This window comes from Gymnoscopelus microlampas (assembly GCF_963454915.1).
Source record: "Gymnoscopelus microlampas genome assembly, chromosome: 10".
Lineage (NCBI taxonomy): Eukaryota > Metazoa > Chordata > Actinopteri > Myctophiformes > Myctophidae > Gymnoscopelus > Gymnoscopelus microlampas.
Window position 1 is genome coordinate 23458958 of NC_139947.1, and position 12301 is coordinate 23471258.

The following is a 12301-nucleotide window of genomic DNA, read 5'->3' on the forward strand; positions in this document are numbered from 1 at the left end:
AACTCACACACACACACACACACACACACACACACCATTCCCAAATCCCCTGTTCAACTTTGCGTTTAAGAACAGCGCAGTAGCTGGATTGCATCAATGCAAGGGAGGCCTGCTGGCAGTGGTGGAAGAAGTACTCAGATTTTTGTTTACTTAAGTAAAGGTATCAATACCACAATGGAGAAATACTCTGTTACAAGTAAAAGTCCTGAATAGAAACTTTAAGTACAAAAGCATTGGCATTACAATATACTAAATCTTTCACATTTTTCAAAAATATCAATCTTCATCGCGATGCGATGTGAGCTTGTAGATGTAGATCAGCTATTTTCGAATAGCATAAGTATAAAATATGGCTTAAGTGGTTACTGCATGTTTTTTAAATTATAATTAAAATAATAATTTATATTTATGATATTATAATAATGATAAATAAAAAATAAATAAATAAAGCTGTCAAATATCTGAGGTGGATTACAAAGTACAATGTTTGCCCTCTGATATGTGCCGTAGTGGAGTAGAAGTTTAAAAAGTAAAGTACTCAAGTAAAGTAAGTGTACCTAAAAGTACAGTAATTGAGTAAAAGTTACTTTCCGCCACTGCCTGCTGGTGATATATTAGAGGAGTGGCGAGCTCGGCACGTCCTGAACATTGTAAATTCTTCCTTTGGTGCAGCAGTGGATGTCAGGCTAAATGATTGCCGGGGAGCTCAGCCCCAACTCCCAGCGCTGCACATATGACACTTGCCAGAACAGATTGGCCATTTATTAAATGATCGTTTACCGCAGCCTCCCACTCTTTCATCCACAGCTTCTCTACACTCAAGTTGCTCGCTCACTCTCCTCTCTCCACTCCGCCTGGGGGGATACATGTCCCCCTCGCTATGAAGCCACAACGCTGCTATTGTGAATGTACACTGTGTATACAAGCAGTGGTTCCCAACATTTTCCTGGAGCAGGGCCCACTTGTAAATCTCAAAAGCGTTCGCGGCCCACCCATCTGACCACTCAACGCGTCGGCAGGCAACGGGCGGGGGGGCCCACTTGCAATATCCTTACGAGTCACGACCCACCTAGTGGACTGGTTGGGAATCGCAGTGCAGTGTTAGCAATGAGTATGATAGTTCTTATGCCTTATTTATAGATAGTCGCACGTGGGTGCACACAGAAAACAGCTAGATAGCTAGTTAGGTCTACAAGCTCACGCGCTGATTGTAGATCAGCTATTTCCAGGTCGCTACTAAGTATAAATAGGGGGGGGGGGGGTTAATTGTGAGTCCCCAGAGATGGGGGTGAGGAGTTAGTTGTCTACCGCTGTGATGAGGGAATCTGGGTCACTACTGCTACTGGGAGGACTGGATGCGGATCCATGTGGGAGGCTGCCTTCTGCACTTTCCAAGTATTCTTCCTCGCAGGGTGGGAGAAGATGGATTTCACTAACGGTCGGGGTGGGGCTTCAGTGCCTAGCGCTTCACAGGGGGGCTTGGGGTTTGTGCAGAGTTGTCTCAACTAGGATCAGAATCAGAATCAGGTTTATTGTCACATCACAGGTTTACAAGGTAAAAAAGTGGGTGAAATTCGTTTTTGTACATCACTTGGCCACTAGGGCTGGCCAATTAAATTAATAATCGAGAAGCAGGTTCTCTGCTTTTCTGCCTGTATTATACTTCACTGTACAGTGGTGGCGAACAAAAGCAGTGAAAATAGCCGATCTACAAGCTCACAACGCATTGCCACACGTTAAGTCCTCTATACTTCGTTGTACAACAAATAGCAAAAAAAGAGCCAATCTACTAGTAAAATGTTGAGAATCTGACATACAACATACCCAAAAAGGGGATGCGAGGTAGAAATGTATTTTTCATTTGTTGGTTAATTACTTTAATTACTTCTAAATTTAAATAATCCACTGGCAATTTTTCACTGCACCACTTTTGGTTACATTTGTATATTTAGAGAGTCAACACTGAGAATCTTACTGTGTAGGCAAAATGCACAGCTTAAAGACAAGTTAGGACATGCAGTGTTTCACAGACAAGATGTCCTAAATTCTCAATTCCCTGCATTAATCAGCTCCTGTATCTCCCTGCTGTAGTAAACACCAAGAAACCAATGTTTGGCCATGTACATTTGATCTAAAATGTGTGCAACGGTGTATGTGTCTATATCTATATTCATTTCAGTGTTATTTCTGCTGAGCACGCCGTGGATTCAAATGAAGCTTCAGCAGAGGACTTGGCAGCCAATTTATTAAGATGTAGTGCCTGGAAATGTGGCGTCAAGCAAAAACATTTCCACAGATAAAATGCACGCCTCTCAGCTCACATTGACGAATGCTTCAAATCTACGGGGACGTCGAAGCGGGGCGCTTGCTGATGCTTCACAACGGATACAATCCTATAAGCAAGAGGAAGCTAATATTGTCGATCTAACTCTTGTGATTACATAGCTCATGACATGCTGTATGCATTAACCCACCGCACAAGTGTATAAAACACACAGTAAAATCGTCAGTGTTGATTTATACTTTGTAACTCTGAGAGTGGACAAATGTTACATTTGTACATACTCTCTTGTTTTCTTTCCCGGCCAGTGTACTGATAGATAGATAATAAACAGTGGGTTCATTTTTCTGCCTCAGTCGTGGCTCGGCCACTGATTGAGTTGGTGTCCTCTCATGAATTTAACTCTCTCACGGGTGCATCTTTTAATTTCGTTAATTTAACACTCAGGGGGCACCGCTTGCTGAGTGGTTAAGGCACGTACCACACAAGCTCTGATGCCTGACAGCGAGTCCTTGAGCCAGGCAGACCTTTGCTGCATGTCACTCCCCAACACTGTCTCCTGCCTCTCTACACTATGACTATCAATAAAGGCAAGAAAAGACAGAATTTATTTGAATAAAAATAGAAATACAGGATCTAGGGCCATATTTAATTTTCCAATATGACTTTAATGATCCATATGAACATATTTATATTATCAAAACTAGCACATTTTCAATACACTATACCCAGCGGTGTTTGGGTAAAGTAATTCCCATGAATCATGTCTACTTCATCCCTCGCTACCACTTTGACCTGTGATATTCAGAAGTCACTATTCAGTAAATAATAAAGACAAATAAATCGTGGGGTTAAATGACTGAATTATTGTATATACTTGAATATGGTCAATAAATACCGTGAGAACCCTTTAATCACTTAAACCCTACTGTATACTTAAAAATACAGAGACCGGAGCCACTGTCACAAGTGTCAGTCAGGCCGCCTTGACGGACGGCCTGTCAGCACCAGGCAGCACATTAGTAGGAAACCTCTGACTCTATATCAGTGGTTCTCAAACCTCTTCAAGATCCCTGAGGGTGCCCCCCCCCCCCCAGGGGTTCCAGACGATCCCCAACAAAATGAGTTATTCAATATAGCATAAAAATCTGTTAAACCACTTTAACCCTATTTAATACAGCTATTTAAAAATATATATATTTTAAAGTGGAAAAACTAACATTTTAAAAACACAAATCTTGTATGGAGGGTCCCTGTTGCAAAATATCTTCAAATGGGAGTTCACGGCCAAATACATTAATTTAATTTGGTGGTCCTTGACATGAAAAGGTTTACTCTTCAAATTTAAACTTCAAACAACTTCATTAACAAACATCCCATTGGTGTCAGAGAGTTTCAACCAGGAATGCTGACGATAGTGAAATCAGGTTGGTGCAACGTGTTAGCTTATAGATCTGTTCTTTTTGGCAAGCACTGTCGTCCCGCGATGCAGTACAAATTAAGCTCAACTTCTATAGTATGTCATTACGGGCATTATGAAAATGTCACAGTATCTCTTTACAACTCCTGTAGAGTTCTAGTACTGTAGAGTGCCTGGCTCCTGACTTTGTTAATGGATTGCTAAAGGAATCGATTGGCTGCTGACCATTACTGATAGCATGGTCACTCTTTGTAAAAGAAAGGGGATTTTCCCTTGGCCTCCATTGCTGAGAAGCACTGGTGGATCTTTTGCGGAGGTTTAATGTTAAAAGCCAATGTGCAGGAGGATTTCAAAAGTTTACTCTAATTATTAAGAGAGAGAGCGAAAGAGAGAGACAGGAGAGATGAAGACACACAAAAAGGGAGACTGAGAGAGACAGACATTGAGCGAGAGAAACAGAGAGAAAGACAGAGAGAGAGAGACAGTTGAAGAGAGAGAGAGAGGCATCAAGCTTAGTTGTTACAGTGTGGGATCCATTACTGTTGTTCAGTCAGTCACAGACTACAGTGTCCTTCACCAGGCTACACATGGAGAAATTCACACGCACAAATTCACACACGCACACGTGAGCTGATGAAAGGACGGCGGCAGCAGTGTGTGTGTGTGTGTGTGTGTGTGTGTGTGTGTGTGTGTGTGTTGCACTCACAGCTTGTTGCCTTTGAGGGCGGCGTGGTGAAGCAGGTTGAAGCCACGGTTGTTCTTCTGGGAGAAGTCGATGGTGGGAACCACCACCAGGATCTCCATGATGTTGCGGAAGTCTTTGGCGATGGCGTCGTGCATCGGCGTGTCCCCGTACGAGTCCTGGCGTGGCAGGGAGACACGTGTTTCATACTTCAGCAGCATACGGTAACCACTTAACCATCAGTACAGAATATGAAAAATCGGACAGATCCGTCTTGATCACATGACTATAGAGATAATGTGTACCGATTTGCCTGATGTTTGGACAAAATCTGTAGGAGTAAGATGCGTTTTGCAAAAAACGTCCTCCTGGTGGCTCTATAGAAGGCTGATGTGAAAGATTTGGGGCAGAGTTTTTTCCTAAATAAACCAAAAATAAAGGGATATTTACATAAAAATGGTTTGGGCCTGGTCTAAGTCGAAGTAAAGCGTCATAACTGGCTGGACAGGTTTCTGAACTGGTCCAACGTGGTGAGATATGATGAAACCCAGGGCAATTTGAACGAATGTACAGTATGTCTGAGTCAGAGCATTCCAAAAATTGTATTGTTCCCCCTTAGGGATGCTAGGGTTCAAGCGGTTAAATACACTATTTTCAACCATATCTTCATATAATTGGACCTCACAATGCTCATTATAAGATGCCGCCATTTCTGTCTACTTACTCTGTGTCCCAGAGGTGAGCTGTGGAATAGTTAATACGTTTGCAAGCTAATGGAAACTACAGCCTTTCTCTTCATGGAAGGTTAGCATGCTGAAAGCCACTGTTGTTGCGTCATCAATCCAATCCAATGTGGATCTCTAACTTTATGTGGCCAGCCTGGAACTTCAGGCATTGTTCCCGACTTACATCGAGTAGGGAACTCCAAAGTTGGCCAAGGTTTCAGCCTGATCAGAGCCCATTGACTTCCATTATAAAATTAAAGTTAAATATTTCAAAAAGTATAAAACAAATGTGAAAACAATTAGTGGAGGTACGTGTACTGGCACAAGAACAAGAAATTTGTCACGGTCCAGGGTTTGCGTGACTAGCTCTAGACACACAGACCCTCTTCTACACAACTCGCCTCTGAGGCACAACGCAGTAAATCTTGAAATCTTGTTTGATGTAACTACCGATTATGTCACACACACATGCAAACAAATAAACTGTAGGCTACCATTCCACATCAGCCAAGTACCCAGATTAGTCAAGCAGAATAAAAATGAATTTAGAGCACAGTTGTGGCCAAAAGCCCTAAAACAGTCAGTTAATTGGCCTAATGAGCCCGAGAGCTGAGCTCAAGCAAGCAGTCGACTCTCAAAGCCAAAGCGCCTCGCAGAGGTCACAGCACACACGTTTTTATAACTTGATTGTCTGCGTGCTGCTCATATGGCGAGCGAGGGTGACTGACGTGCACATGACGAGTGACCATGAACTGTCCATGACATTTCCAAGCGCTGGGATGTGCTGGAGCTTTGGTGCATGATTGTGTGTGTGTGTGTGTGTGTGTGTGTGTGTGTGTGTGTGTGTGTGTGTGTGTGTGTGTGTGTGTGTGTGTGTGTGTGTGTGTGTGTGTGTGTGTGTGTGTGTGTGTGTGTGTGTGTGTGTGTGTGTGTGTGTGTGTGTGTGTGTTTATGGGAGGTCTTCAGATCTGCTAAGAGTGAATGACAGGTTGTAAAATCCTAATCCTTAATTTAACTCTGGGAATATAAATGTAACCAAATAGACCTGTAAGAGTCCATTTGGTTATATTTAAACACTGTACAAATGGATAAATTAACACTGAGGGTTTAACTGTGCAGGCTTCCTAAATGTGCCTGATGCATTTTAGGGGAAAATTCAGTCATCTGAGGGAGAAAGCGCATCTATCTTGTATAAAGTATTCAACAAATCTCTGAGAATTAATGTGTGTATCTGTCCTTCACGTATCCTGAAAACTGTCCAACAAACCGCCTTCACATTTGGCATGTGTATCTATGATGTCCTAAGGGAGACAGTTTCGAGTGTCGCGTCGGTCGGATGAGTGGTTCTTCAGAAACGGCATGTGTCAAGATTACATTGTAAAGTCAATGCAAAAACACAAATAAATGCGAATTTGCGAATCAAATATTCCCCCCAGAGCAGGGATAGTTGGGTTCAAGTGGCTAACCTTCCCAAACTAATTTCTCTGGCCAGAGGGGGCACCTTCTTACCTGGAGGTTGACGTCGGCAGAGTGCTCTGACAGCACACGCACCACGTCTGTGAAGCCCTTGTTGACAGCGATGTGCAGCGCCGTGCACATGGAGTTGTTGAGCAGGTTCACGTTGGCCCCTTTGCTCAGCAACAGCCTCGCAATCTCCGCCTGATTACTGTTCCCACGCAACACACACACACACACACACACACACACACACACACACACACACACACACACACACACACACACACACACACACACACACACACACACACACACACACACACACACACACACACACACACACACACACACACACATTAAACCCTACTCCATATCATGTACCATCATGTATATTTGCTGCTATGCTCACACACCTTATGTTTAACCTCAGGTACATATCGCACCGGATAGACACTATGTGTAAATATGAAGATACATTGTTTTTGATTTTTTTAAATATTTTCTTTTGGGCTTTTATGCCTTTATTTGACAGGACAGTAGGCTGACAGGAAATGGGGAGAGATATGGGGAGTGACATGCAGCAAAGGCCGTGGGGATTGGGAGTCGAACCTGTGACGCACTGTGTGGACTGCTACGCCAGCGGTCCAGGGCCAGGCCCGATACATTGTTTTTGTGTGATCTTTCTCTTTCTTCCCCTTGCTCCCCCACTTCTACTTCCCTTTCTCTTTTTAAGGAAATAACAAAAACGACAGAACCTGTAAGCCTGTGATGTGACATAAAGTTTATTCTGATCCCCGTGGTCGCTCATTGCTGTCATTTGTCACTGCACCAATGCTCCACCTATTTTAAACCTCATCTTCCTATAATGCTCATTACGAGATGGAACCACTTCTGTCTACTTGCTCTGTGTCTCAGAGGTGGGCTGTAGAGAGTTCGGAAACCTGACATCATCGGTGGGGGTTCCAAGCTAATGGAAACTATAACCTTTCTCTTCCTGGAAAGTTAGCACGCTGAATGCTGAGTTAGCCACTGTCACATCAATAAAATAAACAAGTTTGAAATCTTGTTTGAAATTGCCACCAATGTTATCATCAGTAGGCAAACTATCCACAGTCCACCTCTGAGACACAGAGCGTGTAGACAGAAATGGCACTGAGCATTGCTGAGGACCCATATATGGAGTTGAAATGTTCCTTTAAATTAATCCAAACCAGGATGGCCAGCAGTATTGCTGATGTTACTAAAACCTGCTGTGGGCCACTGTGGCATCGTCACGCCTTGCCAGTGTTGAGAAAACTACCGTGAAGCCAAGCAGGGGATGTGTACATACCAAAGCTCCCCATAGTTCTAAAACCTGCCATGTTTGTTTTGTTTACGTGATGCACTGCTGCTGAGAGCCACAAAACACAGATGGAACTAGTTATCCCTGAAGAGCGTTCGTGCTTTCAAGCAATGTCTACAGAACCGTCTTATCGTAGCATGGGTAGGGGTGCAACAATTAAATAAAATAACTGATTAATAATGGATCTCCATTTTGTGATGCGTTCGTTGTGAGCCTGTAGATCCGCTATTTTCACGTGAAAATGTGACACCATTGTGCAACAAAAATATAAAAAATATATTAGAAATAAAATAAGCGGTTAAACGATTTGTTCAAGTTTTTTTATCAAAGAATTGCGCTTCTCGATTAATAAAAGTAATCGATAGAATAATCGCTAAGGAAATAATCGATAGTTGTGGTCTTAGACAGATGCGACGGGAACACTGGCTCACACTTGAGCACCGTCTGCTTTTTGCAGGAGTGCGTATCGTATGACAGGACTATGCAAAGGTCTGGGTGACTCTGACCGCTGGTCTGCTGATTCTGCAGCAGGAGAGCATGGATCCGCTCTGTCTGTCAACCCACTGGACCCAGTGTGTCATTTGATACCAGTGATGGACACAACCCAGGAGCAAGTATGTCTGTCTGGCTGCCTGTGTACCTGAATCCCAAATGTGTGTTGTTTTTGCTTGTTTAAACACGAAGATATCTGTAGAGTAAGTGAAATTCTGAGTTCATTTAAAGCTGCAATCCCCAACATATTACAGTATTATCCCACCCAGGATTCGAACCCTGAGTTCATGAGGTTCAGGCAGTAATACTTGTCAAACAGTAGGCATCCTACCTGACACCGGGATCTACATTTCTCAATGCAAGAGTAGGGAGACCACCTGACACCACGGCAGACGTACAGTACTAGCTATAGTTTAATGTTACGTATTAATAATGTTAAGGCAAACACAGAGTGAGGAGCGCACACCTGAGTTGATGAGGTGCTGGCCACGGCAGATAATAATGTTGAAAAAGGAATGAGGCCGCACAACTCTAGCCACGATGCAAAAAGTTTAATGAAATGAAACCAACGTTTCGACTAATACAGTCTTCCTCAGAAACCCTGAGGAAGACTGTATTAGTCGAAACGTTGGTTTCATTTCATTAAACTTTTTGCATCGTGGCTAGAGTTGTGCGGCCTCATTCCTTTTTCAACATACGTATTAATAATGTTTCATTCATCAAAATAAATTCCAGGCTACAGCTTTAACTCAGAGTGTACAAACTGAACAAAGGCTATTTGTACACTCTCAGAGTAAAATAAACACTCAGGGTTCTTAATGTAAGGACACATTTGCGCTGTATGTCTGTGTGGTCTCACCCGAACGCTGTGTAGTGTAGTGCTGTGTCTCCATCCTCGTCCTTCACCTCGATAGAGCTGTTGGCCTGGAGCAAGGCCTTCACCACCTCCAAGTGGCCCTGGTGGGCTGCCACCTGTAGCGCTGTCTTGCCCTGGTTCTTGATATCCACCTGTGGTGGAGACACAAACCAACAGAGGGCTGACAACATGGATGGAATCGAACGTTGCGTTAGATGAATTTGTGGCATGGAGGTAGGTGGACAGTTTGAAGGAAAAATGCGACAGACAGTGGATAGCAAACCAGAAACACTCACCCTTATCCTTAAATATATATATATCGAGTGGGAGTTTCCTCACAATGCGTATACTTGTATAAAAATGATTTATATTTATGACCCCACTACAAGTGTGTGTGGCGGTGTCTGTATCTGCAGAGACTCCTTCCCTCTGCCTGTGTTTTTTTATTTTACTTTGCTTGGGACGTTTCCAGGCATCAACCTTTGGACAGGTGTGTGCTATTGGTGTAGTTGAGTCGGTACCAATTTATAATGTGTTTACAAACATGACAAATCCCACTCGTTATATCTTTAAAGGTAAGGTAAGTGATATTTCAAAACTTTCTAAAATAAGGGTTAAATAGCTCCATATTCTGATAGTACTCAATATAGAATGTTTGTTCAGTAACAAGAGTCTCCCTGTCTCTCCAGCTCTTTAGTAAGTAGAAAATGCATTTTCAGGTCGGGATACCCAATCAGGGGAGAACTCGCAGAAAATTAGAACTGCAACACTATAAAATTTGAGGTGTAGAGACAGGGAGACCCCTGTTACTGAACCAACACTATGGGAATGATTACAGTCAGAATTTAGTGCTTGACTTAAACCTTTAAACCAAAAACCTTTTGTTTTAACCCAAAATATCACTTACCCTACGTTTAATGGAATCCTAGTGTATATTTTTAACTGTATGAAGGTTAATCAGGGCACTGCTAAGAACAAGTTTAAAGCCCTTTCCTGGATAAATTTAGGTTTGATACTCAATATCAATACATAAACTTGCCTCAAAAGGGGTAATTCTGAGCTATCATAATTATGTGAGCAGATACGTATGCTCACTCTGAACTACCCACACAGGGCAACATACAATAAAGCAACGTAATTCAAAGTCTAGTTTCCAAATAAGGCATCAACCACAGTATATGAATAGTTTTGACGTAAAATATTCACCAGCGAGTATTTCACATTTTTGGATCGTTTATTCGTCATCCCCCCAGTGTGTAAACACTCTTGCTTCACAAAGTGTTTTAAGAAGTCTTTGTCATTATTGAGAAACAGAGCCAATAGGCATGTGCACAAGATAAATAAAGTTGTTTTGGGGATGTCCGTCACTGTACATTTGCACATACAAATGCATTTACCCAATACCCATCCTAACTATTAAGGCACCCAGGGATCAGTTATAGGTTTAGTATCTTCCAACACATAGATTCAGTATCTCCCATTATGATCAGCAATTCTCTACTGGCCATCACGCCCTGTCACCTATTGTTCTGGACCCTATCTGTCACACAAGTCAAAACAAACAGATGGAACAGGTCATTCAATGCTTCCTCCAGGAAATAGCCTAGGAGATAATTCACATTTGCCTTCCCTGATGCCAATGCTGAGTGATGAATGAATAAAACGTTGTGTTCCCTTATAGGTGAATGTTATGCCAGCACTCATGGAAGTTGCCAAGAGTTATCTGAATGAGTATTCAGATAAGCTGTGCGTTATCTGAATACAAGGATAGCACTTGTGTGAGTGCTGGAATTCTTTTCCTGATTCAATCACTGCTGCCATGATCACTGGAAAGTGAACTCTTATGAATGCATTTCAGTTACTAACAACTCTCTGAAGCTGCCAATTATTTTCCTATGATTTCAGTGAGGCTCATTTGAATAGAAAGGGGCTGATTTGGCAACAAATGTATTCATATTACCTAATTAAATAGCAAATAGCACCAAGATGTTATTTGCTTGGCAGAGTGGGTGCTTTGAGAATTACACCGTTTCTTGATTGATTGATTGGTGTACTTTATTTAGAAAGACATGAGAAACAGTACATGGAAGTACAATTCACAATACAAGGTATACTAAACTGGATAACTCATAAAGCACTAAGCTCGTTTAAAATGAGTTCCCACGCAGACAAATCATGATGACATATAAGAGACATACAGATATACACTACTATACAGAACGTCATACAATCAGCTTACAGGTTACTGTAAGCTGATGTATGTCCTTTTTGTCTGGGTTTATTAGTGGCTACAAAAGCTGTGCAATCCTTTTTGAATACTTATACTCAATACTCAGTCATATACAATGTGTTGAGAGCTTGTAGATCGGCTATTCTTGGCACCTGACACTGTCATACCACAAAGAATAAATCAGGCTTGAGGATTCTGCAATCTCAGTTATGCAGCTGCTGAATCAGTCCAGTGTTATGCAGCCTTGATGAAGATTGCTTTTGGAAAGAGCAGCCCAGATTATGTCAGCGGGCAGCCCAGTACTGCACTCACCTTGTCTGGGTACTTTTGCACCAGCTCCCGTACTTTGCTGGCACTGCCATGTGCCGCCTCGATGACCAGCCGGCTGGGGTTGTCCTGCTCCGTGGACTGAGACAGTAGCTTCTCCAGAACAGATATAACAGTGCCTGGAGAGACCGACAGAGAGAAATGGAGAGGGAGGGTGGAGAAGGAGGGAGGAGAGGGAAAGAGAGGGAAAATAAAAAGAAAAGGGGAGATTATGTTTATGCACTCTTAGATACTAAAAACACACTTGAAAATGATGTCGCAAAGTCCTTGGGGCCCCTTTTGGCTCCAGAGTGACCACAAAGCACAAGGAAAAAAAACAGACATCCATTAAGTGGTTTTGTAAAAGCATGTGTCATCACAGCTACTGGAATGAGTCAAAATGTCCACCACATGCTGTAAGGCCAGCCCCCCCACACACACACACACACACACACACACACACACACATCTACAGTAAACACATACACACACCGCACTAGCATGTCACA

The 12301-nt window shown here is 42.6% G+C and overlaps 1 protein-coding gene across 2 annotated transcripts in view; it reads right to left on the minus strand.

Moving 5' to 3' along the window:
- mib2 (MIB E3 ubiquitin protein ligase 2) overlaps positions 1-12301 on the minus strand; it is a 58338-nt gene that overhangs the window by 15262 nt on the left and 30775 nt on the right. For both annotated transcript variants that reach the window (XM_084069615.1, XM_084069614.1), the window contains exons 10-13: positions 11799-11932; positions 9260-9408; positions 6618-6774; positions 4408-4562 (exon numbers count right to left, since the gene is read on the minus strand). In XM_084069615.1, the coding sequence (XP_083925741.1) occupies positions 4408-4562; positions 6618-6774; positions 9260-9408; positions 11799-11932 (595 nt within the window). The remainder of the gene's footprint in view (positions 1-4407; positions 4563-6617; positions 6775-9259; positions 9409-11798; positions 11933-12301) is intronic.